Source organism: Aotus nancymaae, unplaced genomic scaffold, assembly GCF_030222135.1.
Source record: "Aotus nancymaae isolate 86718 unplaced genomic scaffold, 86718_ANA_hifiasm-v0.15.2.pri h1tg000010l, whole genome shotgun sequence".
Taxonomy (NCBI): domain Eukaryota; kingdom Metazoa; phylum Chordata; class Mammalia; order Primates; family Aotidae; genus Aotus; species Aotus nancymaae.
Genome location: NW_026988421.1, coordinates 42,429,906 through 42,453,675, shown reverse-complemented (window position 1 = coordinate 42,453,675; position 23,770 = coordinate 42,429,906). Strand labels below are relative to the sequence as shown.

General features: G+C 36.0%; 2 protein-coding genes across 3 annotated transcripts in view; one reads left to right on the top strand and one right to left on the bottom strand.

Annotated features, from left to right (window-relative positions):
* Positions 1–450: 450 nt before the first annotated feature.
* KLLN (killin, p53 regulated DNA replication inhibitor) lies at positions 451–3,225 on the bottom strand. Its single transcript, XM_012467563.2, is given in 4 exon segments — positions 451–2,729; positions 2,761–2,798; positions 2,800–2,886; positions 2,888–3,225. Coding segments are annotated over 4 exon segments (627 nt in total). The 3' UTR covers positions 451–2,565.
* Positions 3,226–4,336: 1,111 nt separating this feature from the next.
* PTEN (phosphatase and tensin homolog) overlaps positions 4,337–23,770 on the top strand; it is a 101,282-nt gene continuing 81,848 nt past the window's right edge. The window contains exon 1 of one of the 2 annotated variants that reach the window (XM_012467566.3): positions 4,337–5,263. In XM_012467566.3, the coding sequence (XP_012322989.3) occupies positions 5,185–5,263 (79 nt within the window). In that variant the 5' untranslated portion in view covers positions 4,337–5,184. The remainder of the gene's footprint in view (positions 5,264–23,770) is intronic. The other variant, XM_021671730.2, reaches the window with a different exon arrangement.

Sequence of the window (23,770 nt, the reverse complement as noted above, 5' to 3'; positions counted from 1 at the left end):
GGTTCTCAGGAGCAACCAACTATACCCTTATTTTTCTGAGAATGATGATTTCATACAGCACATCTCTCTAACAAGATGTGAAAGATGACACCATGCCATCTGAGATAGCTTCAGGAGAGATTTGGGACATGGGAAGCTTGTAGACAATAATGGAAAATTCTCTTTTAGAATGTAGTTCCTTGTATGACCCACAGTAGTGCCTTTTGGAGAATGTCTTCAGAAAATTATCCTTATTGAAATAACAATAATGTTTGTTATTAGGATAAATGAAATGAGGGGAAAACCTCTGCCAAGACCCTTGGCAGAATGGGTTTAAATTCAATCCAATGATTATTATATTTTTATATTCTGTATTATTTAGAAAACAGTAAACAGAATTAGAGAAGATTGTTTAAAAATTAAAGCCATTGAGTTAGATCCCTTTTTGAAAGGTCAGTGTGTGGGAGATGAGAAAGGCACTATAACAATCAGAGTGTTTACACAAAAGACATTTTAGCAGAGGACCTACAAAGAGCACATCAAGTATTTATATCATCCACATCAAGTTGCTAGTCATTTCGCTTATCAAAGAAAATAAGAAAGTTTATTTGGACATTATTTTGGCTTAGTAAAAATAGAGTTTTGGAATCAGCTGTTAGAAACTGTAATTAAAGCTGGTTTATCATGCTCACTAATTATTCTACATAGTCATCCTGAAGCTTTATATAATTCTCCCTTTGTTACAAGCTTCTGCTTCTCACTATGGCATTCTGGTTCTGAATCCAGACAGGTAAAGAACTGAAGTGCTTGGAGACCAGTGTATTGTAATATCTGTACAGCCAAGCAGGTATTTTCAGTTGAACTTAAAAAAGTATATATTTTTGAAACTTTCTTTACTTTAGATAGAGCCAGCCATTTAGGGAGAAAGGTAAAGAAAAACAAAAAAATTGGAAAAGGATGCATCAGTATTTCTTTCAGAAACAACACTAGGTACAGGAGGAGGATTTTATTCAGCAGCTTCTAATAACCACCTGATGTTGCTGTCAGGATGGCCAAATATCTGTCAACATTGATGATCCTTTCATATACCACTAGCGAGAAGTAGAGGGACCTGATGTTTAGAGAAGCAGCAAACCATTTCCCATTTTTTTCTTTAGCCAGATGGAAGTACTTATAGGCTGGTCTCATATTCCAGCACTTTAGTGCTGGTGATGCAAATCCTCTCTGCTCCGGAGTAACTCTGCCATGGAATCGAAGAGGATCCTCTCACACCAGGAATAGGAATGCACGTTGTTTCATTTTCTTCCATGAAAGCGGATTTCAGAGGTTCTCAAATGCTATGATACTAATTGTCACTTAGGGTAGGCTTGAGGGGAGGGGCAGGGTAGGGCAGTGCTAATAACAGGGACTCTGGGGACAAGATCAGCAACCTGAGAAACAAATGTGAGACATTTTACCCTTCCCTAATCTACTCCCCTTTTAAAGGTTCATCTTCATTTCCCCTTTTTCTACCACACGCTAGTTGATAAGCACAGCTGTTTTTTACCATGCAGTCTAGTAGAACACCTAGACATCATGAACTCCTTATCCTTCGTTATTTGTAAAATAATGAAATCTGTAGTTCACTCTAGGCTGTGTGGACAGAATCTGCATCTTTGGAAACCAACTGGAGGCCTTTCTCTTGTTCTTTTCTGGTTGCTTTCCATTTCCTTTTCCACTGTGGTCCTTGGCTTTCCCAAGCTGACCAGAACTATGCACAAAACCGACCTTCAATAAATATCAACACTGAAGCTTCAGCAAGTTGTGAACTCCTGCAGAGCTATCTTAAATGCTGTATATAAGTGCAAAGTTTTATGGAGCCTCAGAGATTTCTAAGAACACTGTAAATAGTCCAGGTTTAATTAGTAGTCCCGGAGTTAGGTAATGGCCTGTGGCTTTCTGCGCTAGGTCTCTTGGGGTGTCTAGTTTTCAGAGGTTGCCTGCAACTACTATGTGCACATTATACAGTCCTCTTTCTCAAATACAGCATAAATTCTCTTCAGACTTTCCTAGGCACCTACTCACAATTACTGAACACACATGCAGATTGATTCGCATTCTCTCAAATTTTGAAAAACAATTCTGTTCTTCAACCTAGGTATCGTTAGATATTTTTTGACTCACATTGTCGTTTGGAGTTCTACTTCCTAAGGGAAATGAAAAAATAATAAAATCCTAGACTGGTGTTGATGCTCATTCTCTTTAAGCGGGTCGACTACTTGCTTTGTAGTCTTTGACTGGTGGGGTGCGAGGTAAAATGAATGCGATCCAATTCTCAGCATTTTTGAACCAGCTCTCTCACGGCGACAGGTCAGCCCAATCGGGGCTGTAAGCAGACTTGACAGGTTTGTTCTGGGCTGACCGCCATGGAGTAGGTTCTCAGACCAGATAAGTCACTTAGCTGAGTCTACAGTAGGTGGGGCGCGCTCACCAGCTCAGGGGTAGTGACTGGACGTCTGTTGCAACATCGGAGAATGCAAGCTCCGGGCTGCAGCAGGAGATACCCGCGAGCACAGAAGCAAAGGGTTCATCCTAAGGGGCAGGGCATCAGCCAGGGAGAGGACCGAGACCCCTGGAGCCCAGCTCCTTTTCCCACGTTTGGGAAGGCGCAGTGTAGGTCGACCTAGAGCAGAGTCTCAGGTCATGGTCCTTTGGCTTGCTCTTAGGGTAGCAGGCAAGGAGTAGCAGGCAAGGGACCAGCTTGGGGATTTAGGGTAGCAGGCAAGGGACCAGCTTGGGGATTCTCCCCGCGTTCCGTAAGAATCGGCGGCAGCCAGCAGGCGGGGGCACGTGTTTGTGTGTGGGTGCTTGTGTAACCAGCTCCCCAAGCGCCAGCCCCGACAGCGCTCCCTCGGGACGCTCGTCCGAACCCGTTTCTGCCGCGGCGAGGGAAAGGCTGGGGTCCCGCTGCCTACACCAGGCGAGAGCACCCCGAGCAAAGGAAGAGCAGTTGCCTCCGGAGGTATCGCTGGGGAGTGGGAATTTGGAAAGTTCCCCAACTAGGAACACACGTGACCTCCTTCGAAAAGTAGTTCCGACTGTGGCCCGTGTATCCTTCCACCTCCTTTTGAACCCTCCTAGGTCTTCTCGCTCCGCCCACTCGCTGGGCTGCAGCTTCTTACCGTTCCGTACTTTCCACTCGGCCCGGTAACCCCGAACGTGCACGGTCCGGCCGGGGCGCGTGGAGCCTGGCCTCGGGCAATCCATCCTGCCGGGTTTTCAAGGCGGCCAAGGAGGGGCGGGGCTAGGTGGTCTCTAAGGACCGAGCTAGCGTCCGACGCGGCGAACTGAGTTGGAGTCTGATGGGGAGAGATTCTCTGCTCGACTATCCTGGGGGCACCGGAGCGGGCTCAGGGGGAGGCTGCGGGGTGCATCCCGCTGACGGGGATCCCCGTGCAGTTCATTTAAATAGGTGCCCTTTGGGCCGTGGAAATTCAAGGGCGATGTGTTCACGTTCAGCACGCTCGGCTGAGAGCTTTCATTTTTAGGGCAAAAAGAGCCAAGTTACCGGGGGAAGCGAGAGGTGGGGCGCTGCAAGGGAGCCGGATGAGGTGATACACGGTGGAGACACAATAGCAGGTTGCTCTTTGTGCTAAGACTGACACCTTGAGGACACAGGGTCGGGGGGGAAGGGAGATCTCTAGGCAAAGACTGCTACAGTCAAATCTCTGCGAACGATTGTGATCCGACAGCGGTGCAAAAGGAGAGAGCGAATGCAGGTCCCCCGGAAATCCGGGGGGAGGGTATTCTCCTGCATTTCCCTATACACTGACTAGTGTGGCCACCTGGTCCTTTCCACCTGGGCACAGGTAACCTCAGACTCGAGTCAGTGACACTGCTCTACGCACCCATCTCAGCTTTCATCATCAGTCCTCCTCCCCCGCCCCGCAACAGCCTACCCTGCCTCCGGCTGCGTTTCTGGGCAGAGGCCGAGGTTTAGCTCGTTATCCTCGCCTAGCGTTGCTGCAAAAGCAGCCGCGGCAAGTGCAGCTGCAGGCGGGCGGCTCGGAACCGACCAGAGCGAGCCCCCGGCAGCCACACTGGGCATGCTCAGTAGAGCCTGCGGCTTGGGGGCTCTGCGCTCGCACCTGGAGCTACAGCTCCTGCCCCCTCCTACCGCCCCTGTTGTGCCTTTCCCTCCCCCGGCGCGATCCCGTCGGCCTCTCTCTCGCCACCCGACTCCCCTCGGTCTCCGGAGGCGCCCGGTCTCCCGGCGCGGCGGCGGAGGGGGCGGGCAGGCCGGCGGACGGTGATGTGGCGGGACTCTTTGTGCACTGCGGCAGGATACGGGCTCCGGCGCCGGGACGCGGCTGCGCTCAGTTCTCTCCCCTCGGAAGCTGCAGCCATGATGGAAGTTTGAGAGTTGAGCCGCTGTGAGGCGAGGCCGGGCTCAGGCAAGGGAGATGAGAGACGGCGGTGGCCGCGGCCCGGAGCCCCTCTCAGCGCCTGTGAGCAGCCGCGGGGGCAGCGCCCTCGGGGAGCCGGCCGGCCTGCGGCGGCGGCAGCGGCGGCGTTTCTCGGCTCCTCTTCGTCTCTTCTAACCGTGCAGCCTCTTCCTCGGCTTCTGAAAGGGAAGGTGGAAGCCGTGGGCTCGGGCGGGAGCCGGCTGAGGCGCGGCGGCGGCGGCACCTCCCGCTCCTGGAGCGGGGGGGAAAAGCGGCGGCGGCGGCGGCGGCGGCGGCCGCGGCGGCTGCAGCTCCAAGGAGGGGGTCTGAGTCGCCTGTCACCATTTCCAGGGCTGGGAACGCCGGAGAGTTGGTCTCTCCCCTTCTACTGCCTCCAACACGGCGGCGGCGGCGGCGGCACATCCAGGGACCCGGGCCGGTTTTAAACCTCCCCTCCGCCGCCGCCGCACCCCCCGTGGCCCGGGCTCCGGAGGCCGCCGGAGGAGGCAGACGTTCCGAGGATTATTCGTCTTCTCCCCATTCCGCTGCCGCCGCTGCCAGGCCTCTGGCTGCTGAGGAGAAGCAGGCCCAGTCGCTGCAACCATCCAGCAGCCGTCGCAGCAGCCATTACCCGGCTGCGGTCCAGAGCCAAGCGGCAGCAGAGCGAGGGGCATCAGCTACTGCCAAGTCCAGAGCCATTTCCATCCTGCAGAAGAAGCCCCGCCACCAGCAGCTTCTGCCATCTCTCTCCTCCTTTTTCTTCAGCCACAGGCTCCCAGACATGACAGCCATCATCAAAGAGATCGTTAGCAGAAACAAAAGGAGATATCAAGAGGATGGATTCGACTTAGACTTGACCTGTATCCATTTCTGCGGCTGCTCCTCTTTGCCTTTCTGTCACTCTCTTAGAACGTGGGAGTAGACGGATGCGAAAATGTCCGTAGTTTGGGTGACTATAACATTTAACCCTGGTCAGGTTGTTAGGTCATATATTTTGTGTTTCTTTTCTGTGTATTCAACCTAGGGTGTGTTCGGCTAGACGGAACTCTTGCCTGGTTGCAAGTGTCAAGGCACCGATTGCTTTCTTAGGCTATCTATGTGGTCTCTTCCTGAGGGCTATTGTCCGTTAATACAGAATACAGTACACTCTTAGTGGATTAGCGAGCTCGGTAATCGGTCTCCTAAATGAACAAAAAAGTAGACGCTTTGAGGTTGAGCATATTTCGATTAAATCTTGGTTTAGGCCCTAGATCAAGGGTATAGATGAGAATAAAATGAAAATTAGTGTTGCACGTACGCATATTGCATCAGAATCTTGCAGTGATTGTTTTAGTTTCCTGGGTTGCATTGATAGATTCTTTTAAAATATGACTGATTTGCATAACTTTAGAAGCTGAATTATTTTCAGTATATATGGTGCACATTGAGGGCAAAAAGTTTTGTTAATGTTTAAACTTAAGTTACTTACAACTTTGAACTGTATTTAGAAGTTTTGTAGTTTGAAATCAATAGTGCCATAATATACCTTATAAGGCGTTCTTACTAGATCTTTGTTATATTTACCTTCTTCTCTCCCTATGGGGTGATGTAGGATAGGGCTTGAAATTTGCACTTCAGTAGCATTTAATGTTCGGTGCTCTTGTCATAGGCATAGAATGGAGATTGAGTAGTTTTTGATCCCAGATGACAATGTCGTGTAGGTTCAAGGGTATTGTATGTAGCAAGTGAAGATTGCAGAGTTAAAACTTTAGTTCATGCTTGAAATTTAAGTATTGTTGTGATGCTAGAATTGCTGCTCACCTTTTTTCGGTTTCAGGTCCTCTGACACTTTTTGGTATTGTTAATTTTACTGATTTGTGTAGAATGTCAAGTGTATTTTACCAGCTAATATCCAAAATGCCAGCAAGAGGGGTTTACTCCAGCTTTAGATTGTAGATATGTTAGCTTTTTTCATACAGTGTATTAAATTTACTGAGTCAGCTTGTTGAATAAGACAGAAGCCCAAGAATTTTAACAGCGTATAGCTTTAGGTGTCTAAAAGTTAGGCCTTCGGGCTTCAAAAGTTAGTGGTTGTTGAAAAGCATTAATCTTTGCAGTTTCAGGTACAACAGACTGATTTTGATTAAGGATGGGGATGGAGCCCTGTTTTTGCAGAATGGAATGTATTGACAGGAATTGAGAGCTATTGGTAGACCAGTGTATGAGGTATGTGAAAACAGGATTAAGTTACTAGTCTGAAGTGACTGAAGCATTTAGGCTGTCAAGGCCTAAGATGTGGTAATGTGAATTTGGTCATGCGAATTGTGGCGGTGGACAATATTTAGCTAAAATTATGTCATTGCATAAGTACTATCAGAGTACTTTTAATAAAAATTATTTCTTTGCAAACATCAGTTGCATTTTGTTTAAAGGTAGAGTGACACTACAGTGTCTATATGTCCTGCTAAAAATTGTGGAGAAGATTTTTTTTTTTAAGAAAACGTTTTATATCGGGAGAGGTTTTATTCCCTTGGATTTTGTTAGCTGCATATAAATGTGCACAGTTAATTTTGCCCAAGTTTTTGTTTTGAAATGAATATAAAACTTAATGAAGAAGTAGCTTCCCAAAATTTAGTTTTCTGTTAAGTCAAAAGTGATATTTTAAAATAGTATTTGCAGAGTTTGAAGTCTGCATTGATTGAAAATGTTACTAAGGCTGAACTGGACCCGCTTGCCCAGAAGATAATTATGGAAAAAATTCTTTTGTGATTTCCAAAGCAGTCTTCTATCAGCAGGAATTACTGACAGTCATCCAAATATATAGGAACAAAAAATGAAATGTTTACGTAACTTTAAAAAGCCTCTGAAGAAATTACTAGAATGCTGTCTGGGAGACAGATTTCTTTCAGCATTTAAAGTACATACATTTACGGCATTTAAAGTATTACTTTTACTTTTCCCACTTGATTTAAAATTATCTGGGTTATTAAGACCTTAAAATTATTTTACCAGGTTCTTACATGTGAGTTGTGACTTGATTGACATTTTCTTTGATTTCAGAGTATGTGGGCCTCTACACATGAAATTTATGTGACTTAAAACTTTCTCTAAAACTGTACTTTTAGTTATGATATGCATAGAAAGCAGTATCAAATACTGCATCAAATGACTAATAACACTTAATTTCTAGAGTTGTGGTTTTATTGAACCCAAAGTTGATATGAAAAAAAGTCAGTAAGGAAAGTCAATGAAGTGCTTGCTTTTTTGATACTTGCACTCCCAATAATTTTTATATTCCAACCTACTTGGTTTGCTTGTTTTCACATTAGTATTTTTCTGTTTATTGGGGTGGGAAGGGATTAAAATGATCGTTCAAGACTTTGTCTTTGGCAGGTTGTAGTATGTGTTTCAGCAACTAACCTGTGAAAAGTTAAATTTCTTTATGAAAGTAGTGATTGGAATATTTTTATCTGATAAAGATTAATAATGAAGCCATTTCTCCAAGGAAAATTGAGGACAAGAATTCAGTTTTAAAATATTATCACAAAATTAAATTCTAAAAATTTCTTACTAGGGTTTTATACTTAACATTAGTTTGAAATATAGTGCTGAATTTGAGACTATAGAAATATTTAGTGTATTTAGGGTATGTGGAAACTTTACGCTTCTGTTGTGTTTTTATTGTTTGGTAGATTTGCATCTTTTCAAATATTAATCTTCACAGGGAATGCTTTTAACTTGTATAGAGTATAGTGACTATTGAAGTCACCTAAATTACCTCAAGGTAAGTGATTATCAAAATTAATCATGAGAGTTTTAAAAAAATACTCTATTCGCAATATTTATTTTACATTGTTTGTATCTGCTAAGTTACGTTTTCTGAAAAACATGACTGGACCACCTAACTTACAAGCTTCATTTTTCATAGTGCTTATTCAAAAGTAAAGCGCAACTGAATGGAGTAATGTACAGTTTATATGAGGAAAAAGAATTTTATTGCTGTCAGGTTAAAAGTTTGCACAGCAATATAGTCATCAGTGCAGATTTACATTGCTTACAATATACTAAGTAAATACTAAATGATTAAAGACAATAGAATATGGTGAAGTATAACCATCTTCATTTTAAACTTAGTTTTAGAAGATAATAGAGAAAGACTCCTTTATTACCTTTTTAGAGTTTTATTTTTAATAACATGGGAAAGGCAACTGGTGATATTTTAATTTTTGTATGGAACAGTAGATCTGCTTTCTCTTAACTACATAAAATATATAAACTTCTTAGTGTTATGAAATTGCTTTTTGGAAGTGAAGAAGTCAATTCTAAGGTTATTTTGAAATTTGCTTCCATTTGCTGTTTGTTCATTTGGTGATAGCGTAACACTTAAAAAAATATTTTAAGCCACTTCTGAAGTAATCACTTCAGTGACTTTTAATGGAGGAGTATGTTATGGGAAATTCAGTTCACAGAGTTTTAACACTAATTCACTTGAAGTAAACGTCCTATTTTTAAATTTTCATCTCAATCTTTTTGGTAAAACAAAAGCTTAGGAAATCAATTTTATTATTGGTATTGTGTGTGACTTCAGGGTTTGTAAAGAGAAATGTAGAAGTGTTGCATGCATATGACAGTTTTCTGCTTAATTGAAATGTGTGGCCTCTGCCATACTACAAGGATTTAGCTTCCAGAAAATGTGATATTAACATAGCTTAAGAAATGTATTTTTTTCCCTGTAGAAACCATTTGGTTTAACAAACAGTTCTGAAGTTTTATTATAACCATTAGTTCTTCATTTTTTCTGTTAAACTTGATTTTCAAAGTCAGCATTGAAGAATTCATTTTGTGGTCCAAATTCATTAAGAAAAGATGTTAGGATTTGTTCTGAAGATAGTGACAGGAAATTTGTGAGATTGGGGTCAGTAAATTCTGTTTTACAATTGCTTTCTATCTGGTAGCTTTGAAATTAATGCAGTTGCTATCAGAATAATGTTGAGGTTAGACTAACCTTAAATTGGTAAGGATTTGCTGAGCAAACTGATAACCTTGTCTTTTATATAGGGTGTATTACTACCACATGTACATTCTTCCATAGGTGGTTAAAAGTATTTTGGTCCGTGGTTGGTGATTCTCTTAGTATTGAATATATGCATTCACTAATGTAAAATACTTTCATATGTTGATAAAGGTGAAATTAGTATATTGGGCTTGACTATTCACCTTTCCCCTCATTTTTGAATTTTTTTCATCGGTTGCAGAAGACGTATTAGTTTCATTCTTTTAAAATATTTTACACTGGAATAAAAAAGTATTGGCAAATATTAATAAGAGTAACAATTTATGTGTGAATTAATTTTATTTGGGAAGTTTTAGTTCTGTATAGTTAAGGCACACTCTTCATTTGCAACAGTTAACATTAGGACATGGGTGGACTTTTTTTTTTTTTCGAGATGGAGTCTCGCTCTGTTGCCCAGGCTGGAGTCTCACTCTGTTGCCCAGGCTGTAGTGCAGTGGCGGGATCTCAGCTCACTGCAACCTCTGGCTCCCAGGTTCAGGTGATTCTCCTGCCTCAGCCTCCCAGGCAGCTGGGATTACAGGTGCATGCCACCATGCCTGGCTAATTTTTGTACTTTTAGTAGAGACGGGGTTTCACCGTTTTGGCCAGGCGGGTCTTGAACTCCTGACCTCAAGTGATCTGCTTGTCTCAGCCTCCCAAAGTGCTGAGCCACTGTGACTGGCCAATGTTGAGAATAGTGAGAGATGGATATTGTAGCTCTATCTGCCATCAAAAGAATATTCTTGGTCTCTACATAGTGTGAAAAAGAAGACTGTTTACATATTATATTTTAAGTAATTATACACATAATTATTATCAGTAGTCATCACTTCAAATATGAATAGTGAATTTAACTTACAAGTGTTTGATTTCTCTGTGTGTATATGTATACGTGTACATAAAGTTAGCAAACCTTTTATCTTAATGTTTATTAAAATATAAATTTTCATTTCTTTAAAAAAAGATTACCTTGGAGGATACTGTTTTATGATTTTTATATATAGTTAGATCTATTTTAAATTACATTAAAATATTGAGTATTACATTTATGTATACTTTTAAGTGTATACATTGTTTCATTTTAGATTTTAGGGAGGCAGTGTGGCTCTGGATCCAGACTGCTTATTTTATAATCCTGGATCTTCCATTTAGTAGCTGGATGACTTTTGAGTAAGTTATTTAGATTTTCTCAATCTATTTTATCTGTAAAATGAGGATGATAATGGAACCTACCACGTAAGTTTATCTTGAATAGAAATGAGGTAATATAAGTAATTCATTTAGCATAGTACCTGCCACATTGTAAATACTTAAATTGTAGCTACTTCTCTTAAAAATTGTAATTTCAGGTTATGTATGTAGGGAAATTATATGTATTTTCATTTATGGTGTGTGATTGTAACTGAATTTCCTCAGTTTGGGACATGTTAGGATTTTAATTGTTTCAAGTTGTGTTTTTAAAAATAAGGGTATTCCTTTAGGAAGTCTCAGTAGGACTTGTTTGTGATTTTGCTGTTTCATCATAAATGGGAAATACAAAGTTCTGCTTACTCAAACTGTTGACCAAAGTAATATTAATCATGCTAATCAAAAAGTATTTGCTTTAAAATACAAATGGCAAAAACTTCCTATTAGCATAATGAATTAGAATTTTTAAACTTTGTTATAATCTTAAATTTTATTTAGTGTTGAAGATAGGTCAACTTAAATATAATTTTTATTCACATAAAGTTAACTCTGCCTCAAATATAATAAACTTAATGAATATGAGTTATGTAAACTTTGGTCAGTAGAGGTATATTTCTTAGCATTTCCTTTTTAAAATTTCAGCTTTTTGAGGGAGTCATGCAACTGAGTGTCAAGTTACATTTATTACAATAAAATTTACACTAATATAATTTGTACTACATTAACATAATATGGGAACTTTTAAAGTATTCAGTCTCTCTATTATTGTGTCCTAATTCCACATTTGGCCAGGATTCTCAATATAATTTAGGCCCAACACATGGGAAGAAAGAATTAAAGGATTTTTTTCTTTATGTTTTCTTATCGAATATGGGGAAAGATGGAATAAGCTTAAGATCTGTCCAGTAAAGGCCATTGTGTGTACATAGGGATCATTCTTTTTTTTTTCTCTTTGCCTGTACTGATTTCCAGATGTACCACAGCACCCTTAGCAGTGAAGCCCTTGACTTCCAGTGAGTGGATTTTTTTTTTTTTTTTTGGTGTGTTTTATATTGCAGAGTGAATACAGTCTGTCTGGTACTATGTGACTGTCTGATTATGTGATTTTCATGCATTTTATGTATTTTGTAAACTAGCTATATTTTTGGTCCATGTCTAGGTTGTAGAATTGAATTGTGCATTTTGACATATGAGCACAGCTGAGTTTTCTAAATCAATCTCTCTCCTTCCACCTATGTTTTGCGTTGTATCACTACCTAAAACTTACTCTTGATTTTATATTAGAGCACTTAAGCATAGCTTTGACTTTTATTTCCTTTGATTTTTGTAGATTTTCAGGCTGAAGTACAATAAGGTTCTCTGTTCTCTACTAGTCATTGCAAAGGTTGTATTCTGTGAATTTTATTTGTTTAATACTTTTGATCTTTAGAAGAGGATGTAATTATTTAAGGTATTATAAAATGCATTGTGATTCAGGTACTCTTAATTAGATGCATTTTAAAATTTATTTTTAACTCAGCATTGCTGTCTTGAATAGATGTATTTTTAGAGCCATTGAAAAATATCGTATACATGTTTAAAGTTACAAACTTTTTGCTTATTTCAAAATGCAGGGTTCTTTTCAATTTAAAATTTTCTCTTTGTGAGACTTCTTTTTGAGTAGTCTGGTTACTCTAAACTAATTAGAGATTAAATTAGATAGAAGTAAAAACTACTTTTAAAACAAAATTTGGGGGATGTCATTAAGCTTGATTTTTTTAGGTTTTTTTTTAATGTGTATTATGAATTATTTTACATTGTTAGAGATAAAATGGAATGTGTGAGCTTTTCTGTTTTTTTTTTTAATTTATTCATTTTCATAAGGTAAAAACAGTGTTTTGCTAGGCTTAATTTGACCATGTTGTAAAATTTATTGTACACATTGAAAGAATCATTTATGAAAGATACTGAATTAGCTAGCATATACTGTCTTATGTAGTTTTTGATTAACAAAACACTTCCTTAATCATTAGCTTATTTAATTTTACAAAGAATAACAGGCCACCTAAGAGGTAGATAGAGCAAGCATTACTTTTTCTTTCTTTTTTTGCAGCTTAGGAATTGTAGGTCCAGTGGAATTAGTATCTTGTTAATGGCTAGTGAAAGATTGAGTCTGAAGAAGGATGCAGGGTATTTTTGGCACTTGGTGCAGTTTTTTTCCCATTATGTTACATCAGTGGTTCTTAAACTTCATTGTCTTAAAATAAGCTGAAGGGCTTATTAAACTATGGATTGCTTGCTCCACCCCCAGAGTTTCTGATTCAGTAGGTCTGGGTTGGGACCTGCAAATTTTTATTTTCTTAGAAGTTTTCAAGTGATACTGATGCTGGTGATCTGAGGATCACACTTTGAGGACCACTGATGAACATTATCTCCCACCAAGCAAACCTTTAACATGTTATGCTCCTTTAGGTTAATAGAATTTATATATGCATTATCTTATTTGACCTGTAAACTCTAAGTAGCTTTGCATGGAAAATATTACCCTGATTTTATAGATGAGATAGTGAGTTAAGAAAGGCAGTATGGTGGAATGGAGCATAGATTTGGAGTTGACTAGACCTAAAGTCTATATTAAATTCCTGCTCAAGGCTGGGCATGGTGGCTCACGCCTGTAATTTCTGTACTTTGGGAGACCAACGTTGGCAGATTGTTTGAGTACAGAAGTTCGAGACCAATTTGGGCAACATAGGGAGACTCTGTCTCTACAAAAAAAATACAAAAATTAGTTGGGTGTTGTAGTGTGTGCTGGTAGTCCCAGCTACTCAGGAGGCTGACGTGGGATCACCTGAGCCTGGGAGTTTGAGGCTGCACTGAGCTGTAATTGGGACACTGCACTCCAGCCTGGGCAACAGAATACTACCCTGTCTCAAAAATAAATAAATAAATACATACATCCCTGCTCACCCACTTATCAGTTATATAATAAAAGATACACAGCCTAACCTTAGTGAACCCTGTTTTGACAATTCCAAATGGGGGTAAAAATCCTAAACTTGTACATTGGTTTTTAGGTTTGTTAAAAGGTGAAATTTTTTTAGAGTATTGGTTGTGGTCTGGTGGTGATCCCCTCTCACCTCTAGGATTTTTAGCATTGTCTGGAGATGTTTTGGTGGTCACAGCTGGGATAGTAAGTGTGCTCTTGGCTAGGGGGTTGAAGCCAGTGATGCTGCTTAACATCCATAGGACCCCTCCCCCTCGACAAAGAATTATCTAGCCCAAAATGCTGTGTAAAGTGTCTGGTACATAGTAAGTATAATACTTGATGAAAGTCAGTATCTTTGCCCTCAGGTGTGGTATTTAAGAAGGCCAATTTACTAATCAGTGATGGAGTTTAGGCCTAACATCTGGGTTTTCTGACTGCTACTAGGCCAGTATTCTTTGTATTATAAGAACTTTGTCCATGGAAGGTATCCCTAATAACAAAAAAAGTTTATTTGAAGAGGGCTCAATGTGTTTTTTGGCTGATTGTGAAAGTGTTGCTTTGAACTTCTGCTAGAAAAGGTTGAAGATGTTTTCTGTAAGCATTTTTAAGTATAATACTGTATGTAGTATTCAGAAGGATGTTTAATTTTTTTTTATATTGCTAGTAGTTTTTAAAGTAAGCCTTTTTCCTTTAGTTATGTAGTCGTTGAACTGTTGAGAGTTAGTTTTCTCCTAGTATTTTGTTATTTAATGCATTCTTAACCTTATACTTTTTTATTCTAAAGCTGCTTTTATTGTAGTCAGATATCATGAAGTTAAATGTACGATGTAAAATTGCAAATTTCTGACAAGCTATACAAACTTCTCAAATATTTCTAGGTAAAGAAAATAGGGCTGACTGTAAGGTTCTGATGCATTCTTTTCTAGGCCCATCCTGTTGAATTGAAGTGCTTTATTTATCTAAATTAGAAACTTGCATTAAAGTGAAGTTTTTAGGAAAAAAAAAAAAAAAAAAGGGAATGGAGTTTTAGGTTAGCCCAGAGATGGGAAGATGCCAAGGGAGTAGCTTTAGTGGATTCTGAATTTTTTGGTTTTGTTTGTTTTTAAGGCAGACAAATATAATTAAGAAAGTGTTCTAGGAATAGATTGTTTGCTGTGATTTTTTTTTTTGTTTGCATGATTTTACAATTTGCGTCGCCTCTTACTTTGAATGCAGAATAAAATGTCAAGGCCTTAATTTTTTTTTAATTCTTAAGAAATTTAATGTTTATTAACAATTCTTTTTGAAATACAGGGGATATTTTGAGATACCAGTTATTTAAGACAAATAGTACTCATTGTTACAATTTAGTTGAATAGGGCTTATGATGTTTATTTCAGTATATGAATGAAAACTTTGTGCTTATTTTACTTAAGAAAATTTCTTTTATAAAAACGTGACTAAAGAAAATTTTGAAAATCACCCATTCTCCTACTTCTCTAAAACTGAATGTTTTCATATTAGCTTCCAGTTTTGTTCATCTACGTATACTTTAAAACCTAGTTCATGGTGAACTTAAGAGGGTGTTCTTTTTAAAAAACAATTTGCATAGCACTTTATAGTTGCCTTAATTATTTTAAATGGCGAAATCATCAGAAATATTTACTTTCCTATACTTATACATTTTTTTAAGCTTGTTTCCATTTTATTTTTTAATTTTCAGAGTTTTTTAAAGTGGATTTAAGATAACCTAAATATTAGAGAAGATTTTCATGGTTTTGATTCGTGAAATCATAATGTTACACGAAAATTAACTAAAGTGTTAAAGCCTTGAAGATTTTTTTCCCCTGAATTGCTCACAGGAACTCTACTTGTATTTAATACTGAAAGCATATTTTACTTATTTAAGTGAGACAAAGTAAAATTTAGCTGAATAATTTTGATCTATCAATTTGCTTTTCCTTTTGTAAGAATATTACATTGTGTTGAAATTAAAGTGATACAGAAAGTAATTTGAATAAACTGTCATATCATTTTTATAGTTAAGTGGTAATAACATTATTGATTACCGTTTTTTAATCAAAAGGGGTATTGGCTTGTAATGATGTTACTGTTCCCTGAAGCATATTTTGAATGATATAGTTAATATTTGTAGTTACCCAGGTAATCAGTGTGATATTAATTGATCAGTTCGCTATTCATTTGCATTTTTAATCAGTACTAGTTTTTGTGGTTAAAATTTTGCATTTGTTTTATCAGATTCAATTTTTAAGTGTCAGATACTAAAACAATCTTAACTTTATTAGTTAAGTTATAATTCTTTATTAGTGAGGTGGTGTTCATTTATTCATACAGTTAGAACAAAAAATATTTTAAATATTGAGGTAGAAACAAATTATTCTCTTTTTAATTAAAAGCCAAATTACTTGTTAGAGTAACATTTTCCCAAATGAGGTAAAATAGTTTTGACTCTTAAACTTAAGGAAATTTTGATCTAGGTTTGGTATACCTTCTTGTGGGGTGCTAATGAAAACAGGAATGGCAAAAATATTTTGTTTGTGAGTGTATGCATTTATGCTTTTTGACAACCCAAGAAACACTCTCAATCTATCTGTCATGGACTAGCTGTAAGAAATCTATATAAAATAAATAGTATACTGAAAGTATGATACAGTTTTACATATCTAGATTGTGGTCATGATTACGTATAATACTGTAAAATATGCTAAGGTGCTGGTTATTAATACTATTTGGATTTTTTTTTTTTTAATACTGAAAGGTCACACAGATTGTGATTATTGTGTAGTGTCCAAGAACTAAGGCCTGCCATCTGTTACTGAAATGTATGAAAAAGTTAAGGTAATTTAGTGATATAAGTGGTTTTGACACCACTGTTTTTGGAATCATCTACTAATTATGATTTTTCTAAAGACTAATATCAAATTTTAAACTTTAGCAAAAATGAAACCTAATAGTTACACTGTTAGTATATTTTTCTATTAAAATACAGATACTGGCTGAGAACTGAAGATTGTGTAATAAAAGCCTGGCTTTTAGTCATTTGCTTTTTTTTTTTTTTTTTAACTAGATATTTTGGATAGTTAACTGGACATCATGTTTTAACTTGAGATTTTAAATTATTAAGATTTTGATATTTTTAAACTACTTTTCCTAACAAGTTGAGATCTATAAGAATTCAGTATTATAGAACTCAATCAGGGAACTGATTTAATAACAATTTCTTAAAAATTTGGTTTAAATATTTTTCTTTGTTCTTTGCTTTATCTTCTACAACTTAATTCTTGTCTGTATGCACATGAGCTTCCCCATTTAAAATTTTGCTCTTACATTTTAAGCCACTATAGAAGTTGTTTCTTTAACTTTTACCCACAAGAATTTGGTCTTACCAAATTGTGTCTTTAAAATTGCATATTTGGCTTAATATTATAGAATCTGATTGATTTTAATCTACCTTGTTTTATTATTATGTTGACATTTTCTTGAGAAATTTGTTACGCAAAATGATGAACATAATAAAGAATACCTAAGTTTAGATATGATTTTGAATATACATTTTCAAATGCAACTTTGTGGCATATATATATGTATTTTTTTTTAACAGAAACATCTTGCCAATTTTTAGATTAATGTCTGTGAGGAAAATAGATTGGTTTACTAGAATCAGTTTGTAGACTTTGGTGAGAACTGAATCGTAGGGCATGACAAAAATACCTTTTGGGCCTTTTTGGGTAGACATATGTATACATAAATTGTATCTCTTAAATTAAGTGAGGCACATATATAGGTGAGATTTGTACCCGAGTATTAAAAGTTTAAAAGTCATTACTTTTTCTGTTTACTTAATAGTATTTAAAGGATATCAGGTGTGTTAAGTATTTCTGTCCCTTGTTTTTATTCCTATCCCTCCCATCTAACTAGTGGTACTTTTATCTTCCCATGTATTAAACTTACATGTTTTAAAAGTTTATTTACTTGTTGAAACTATTGATTTTACTTAATTAGTTTTTTCTTTTAAGTTTCAGTGTAAATATTTTCTGTTTTTTGTATGTCCTTTAAATATGAAAATTCTACAGCTAATCATAATAATTGTACTTTTTCCCCATTACAATAATTGGATTCATAATAAAATGATATCCCTTCAATAACAAGCATTTATAGGTAGCTTATTAAAACTAAGGGTGTTATCTATTCAAATCAAACAATGCAGACTTACTCTTGAATCTGTTAATGTATTTTAAAATTACATATTATTAAAATTTAAAATATGATTTTGACTAGTATATGTAATTTTAGATTTTTTGATAATTCACTACTTATGAATTGTCAAAAGTATGATTATAAAGTTGATATAGTTAAAATAACCTTTAGTAGGAAGAGGAATCATTAGAACAATCTTCTGTGATTCTTACTAATACAGTAATGAATGACAATATGTTTGCTTTCATATTTAAAAATTCACATACATTTATAGTTTATGTTTTTCTCCAGACTAAAATTCTGCAGCTCTTAGGCAAAGCTGTTTTTTGACAGTTGGAAAAAAAGTAAGTCATTTCCAACCAATTTCCTGTGTTGCAGTATAGAAATAGAGACTTGATTTTATTATATTAAAGCAAAATATAAAATGATGCATTCTAGCACACACTTGTTTGGAACTGTTCTCTTTTAAATATTCAAATTCAGAGGGCTTTGAAAGGTAAATTTTGATTGTTATTAGCAAATATAAATGTTTTGCACTTGGCTTACTGGAAAAAGAAAACCTCCTTGCTGGAGATACATTTGTATTAGAACTTCATTTTCTGAGTACCTTACATGTAGTAGGTTTGGAATATTGGTGACTTAGTTCATGGTTAGGTCTGCATAATTAATGTATATGGAAATTTTGGAATCTTATTTTTTCAAAATGCAGCTAATTTTGAGAGAATGTGCATTAAATGTTACTAGATCTTTGTTCTCAAACTACTGATAGCTCTTAACATCTGCTGCACCTTACCTGTTTGAATATCTTTTTTGCTGTAAAAATTAGTGACCTTATGTCTTTCTGCATAATTATAGAGTAGCCAAAACCTGTTTTAGGTTAATTATCTCTGGCAAAATAAATGATAAAAGCATAGCTTTTATAAGCAGAATGATATTACAGGAGCAACTTATAAATCTAACATTGAATGTAAAGATTAGAGTATTAAAGATACTCTCTTAGGAACTTTATGGTAATTTTGGGTCAGCATTACAATTTTAACTTTTTACAGTCTTTCATATGCTTTTTTTGTGTGATTTTGCTGTAGAGAATTAACAGCATTTGGCTTAGTTCAAGTATATAATGCTGTTGCCAAGTATGTCTGACACATGTCGTTGAACTAATATTTTTGAAAGCTGATATGTAAGTTATATCTGTATTTTGTTTGATTCGTCATTAGTGGTCAGTCTTAGATGTTTTTAGCAAGAGCAAAACTGTAGAGGGTGTGTGTGTGTGTGTGTGTGTGTGTGTGTATGTATGTATGTTAACAGCAGCAGAGTTCTGGAACAGGAAACCATATTCATCCAGAGACCTGGGAAGAAGGTAATTGTTTGGTATACGAGTATTGCTAACATTAGCAGTGACTTGATACCTTTCTGAGGTTCTAATCTGCTTAACTTTAAATAATTGAGGTTCAGAGCACCTTGATTGTTCGCTTAAAAATTAAATTTTGTAAAACCGAGTGTAATTTTCATGTATCTGGTTTGGATAAATCATTTAATATTTAATAGAAGTCATTTAATATTGTTAGATATTTATATTATTAGAACAATCTTCTTTAAAAATGGTTCTTAAGTTTAATGAGTTCACTTGGGAAAAAAGTTAATTCTATTTTAGATGTTTGTCACTGGAAATTACCTTTCCCTGTTTGTTATATGCACATTATTACAAAGTTGTAATCAGTGTTTTCATACTGTTCTCTGGTCCTTTTTTTTTTTTTTTTTTTTTTTAACAAATACACTTTTTATTTATCAACAGGTACTTATTTTTAAAGCTATAGAGGTAATGCTTCATCACGTGAGACTACCATGGTTTGTTTGCTGTACTGTTAGGGTTCTTTTCTTTTTTTCTTTTATAAACAGTATAGTTGTGAATATTTTTATATAGTTTACTTTTTTTGGTTAATTAGAATATATTGCTAGAGTGGGATTACTGGATTAAGGGGTTTACAGCATTTTAGTTCTTTTTTACAAATTGCAGATTTGTTGCCAAATGAACAAATTTCTAGTATTGCTAACAAAGAGAAGCATTACTAGCAAGTCTTGATATTACTTTTGAAAAGTGTGATGTTTCCATTTAGTAAGGTATCTAAACTTCTATTTCAAAGCAAAAATGTTGCAAACTTCTTACTCATGACAAGTTCATATAATATAAAAACATGAAGGCTGTGAGGTTAGGTTGTTTGGAGAAGTAGAAAAGTTCAGTAGAGTTTATAGATTTGTCAGGTAGTCTTCCTTTCTGGTTTGGCACTGACAGCAGATTAACTAGAAAGTGTTAGAAGGAAACTGAAATTTATGCTAAAGTCGATTTAAGTTAATTCACCAGAATTCCTTCTTTTGCAGTTTATTTATAAAAATACCATATTGAATTGCTTTCTAATGAGACATTTAAACTAAATTTAAATAACAGAACTCAAGTACTATCTAGTAATAGCCCCTTATTTACAATTATAGAGCCCTTTGCAATTTATAGATATTTTCATGTATCCCATTTGGTCCTCGAAACAATTAGTGAAGAAGTTACAGCAAGTAGTAGTAGTAGTAGTTTACAGAAGAACAAAACAAAAATATATGCGGCCCAGAGATTGAGTGATTTACCTGAGGTTATAGGCTTTAGATTGCACAGCTGGAAGTAGAACCTTGGTCTTCTATATTAAATGAATATTAATATTCATTAAGTTCTTAGCATAGGACCTGATAGATATTTAAATGTACCTAAATGGACCTAGTAAATATTTAAATGTTCCTGTGTTATTTCTGACTATTCCTTCTTTATTCTTAAAACCTCATTTTTTGAGCACTCTCCCGCATACCATTTGTAGTTCAACCTTTGTTACCTATTCACCTTTTTCTCTTTAGAAAATAAGATTTTAGGCTGCATTAATTTGATCTGTACAGGAATGATTATCTGTTTTATTTATTGGGACAAATTATTGTTAAATAATGAAAAGTTGGCACTTTTTCAACTGGAAAATTCAAGGGACTGCTCTTTCTGCTTTCTGCTCATTATGAATCTTCAATTTAGAAACCAGAGCCCATTGTTAACATTCAACAAAGCTTATTATAGGGAAAAAAAAATCTAGTAAGAAATATAAAATCTTACCTTAAATGAGAAAGTCATAGAAGTTTGTGAGAATTGTATTTAAAGTATAATTTCATTAGAAAAGTTGATCGTATGGATTTAACTGTGACATAATTGAAAAATACTTGTTTAAACTTAAAATTTTGAAAAGTAAATGTGATGCAACTTATGAATCAGTGGCTGAATTTCTTTTTTGGTCACAAGAACCTAAACTGTGTGTTATTTGAAAGCACCGATGGGAAATCAGGGAAAAAGCTCCAGAAATTCCTACTAAAGAAAACTAAATGGTAAAGTCCTGTTGTCTGCTAACTTACCTTCCATTCCTGTTACCTTTCTTTTCTTAGTCTGACTTTATTAATATTTTCACCCCAGCTACTGGTTTAGCTCAGTGTTTTATGAGCCAGGCAACTTCAGATCTGCTTTTGATGCTTTTTTGTTCATTACCTCTCTGAAACTGTATTATCACTTTTTATTTTTATAATTCTTGTTTCATGTATATGTTATAGCTTCATATTGTTACTGCAACTTTTAGTTATTTTAAAAATATCTGTGATCTGTGAAAATAATTCTTAAAATAGTTATGGCAGAGAAGTAGTTGTTGATTTGTAACACTGTATTTTACTTTATAAATTGTTTAGGGATAAGGATACCTATATATTAAGCACTACAAAGAAAATTTTTACAATGGCTTTACTTTTAGTAAACCATCTTAATTAAAATAAGATACAGTGTACGTGTCAGGAACACAGTCTTATGAAATAGGGTTTAGGGAAATAGTTACTATATCCTACTTGAAAATTGTAGTTAAATTTCTACAATATACCCCATTAATTTAGGTACAAGTACATATTTGAGATAAGGTAGATATATTATTTAGATCTCAACTCAGAAGTTGTTCGAGAAAAGATATTTTGTTAATTAGATGTAACTTGGAACTTATTTCTAGTGTTTCAAGTCATGATTGGATGCCTGGAAAAGGAAATAAAAATATGCTTAGCTGGTAAAATAGCCACATTATTTCAAAATATAATTTATAGATTAATTTGATTTACGTGAACAGACTTTAGAACCTAATTACTATTAATTACATTTTTCTTTGGGATGGTATTCTTTGGTGAGAAAGGGTTGTTGTAACACCTAAATCAAGACTGTCCAAATGTGGTATATGCAAATTACCAATCAAAAACAGACTAATCTCTTAAGATCTGTATATTTTGCTTTATTTGAATTATACCCCAATTAACATGTTTACCCAAAGGTAGGGGGAAGCTGTCTAATATACCTGAAATCTCTTGGAGCTTGCTAATCTGACTTAGGCAAGATAGCTACTACCATGTATGCATTGCTTTTACCTTACTGTATATACAGTAGTCACTGATATTATGAGAAAAGATTTTTTTTTTTTAAATTCAGGATATATTTTATCACTGGTATTTATTGAGTGCTTATTATGTGCTTTATGTACATTGGACTCATTTAATCCTCATAACAACCCTATGTAGTTCATACTAGAATTACTCTTTTTTAAAGATGGGGAAAGTGATGTTTAGAGAGGTTAAGTAACTTGCCCATGGCCAAAGTATTAGAACTGGGATTTGAACACAGGTAGCCTGATTGCTAAGTAAATGACCACTAATATTAAAAAGACGTAAACATAGATGTGTTTGTTGCAATATTGATCATAATACCTAAAAATTGTGAACTAAATGTCCAACAGTACTAAAATGATTCATTAACCCATGATACACCCATCAATTTAATAATGTGTTGTCATTTAAAATTATAAGTTTCATATCAGGAGAAAATATTTATGTTATAATAAATTTTTTAAGAATGTGATAGGATATATTGTATTTACAATACAGTTATCACTATATAACCAAAATTTTTATTTCCATCAAAAATTAATTACAAAGAAATATAAATCTAAGAAGTTTAGCAGATACTACCATTGAGTACTAGATTTGTATTAATTTCTTTTATCTTTTGCATTTCCTATGTTGGCCGTGTTAACTTTTAAAGTAGTACAAGTTGGCCGGGCGCAGTGGCTCATGCCTGTAATCCCGGCACTTTGGGAGGCTAAGGGGGTGGATCACCTTAGGTCAGGAGTTTGAGACCAGCCTGACCAACATGTAGAAAACCCTTCTCTACTAAAAAGAGAAAATTAGGCGTGGTGGCACATGCCTGTAATCCCAGCTACTTGGGAGGCGGAGGCAGGAGAATCACTTGAACCTGGGAGGCGGAGGTTGCGGTGAGCCAAGATTGCGCCACTGCACTCCGGCCTGGACAACAAGAGCAAACCTCCGTCTCAAACAAAAAAAAAGTAGAAGTCATAAGCTGTATTTTAAAACTAAACATTAGTTTATTAACTCAGTAATAATAGCTAACTATAAATTTATGTTTGATAAAAAGATGGCATTCATCATAAAGCATACGTACCTATGCTAGCATCATCATAGAAATATTAGAAAATACACATAAGCCAAAAAAAAATCAAAATTTCATGTTCCCATATCTAAAACTCAGAGATACTATTTTTTTCTTTTGTGATTGTATTTTACATATGTTCTTAAGTTATAATAAATAAATACTTAAAGGCAAATTGATACAGTAAGGACTTCAAAGAGTAAAACTTTTTGTTAGGCTTTGATGTTCTTTAGAAAAATTTGGTTATTCCATAAGTCACTGTCATTGAAAGAAAAAAGTAGTTACAGTGAGCTCGTATGGGATTACTATTTGTTCAGTTGAGAGACAGCTATCACTGTGTTTTAAGCATTGCTCATATATTAGCTCATTTAATCCTAATAACAACCTGTATGATAGGTACCTTTATTAGCCCCATTCTACTTAGGAAGCAGGCACAGAAA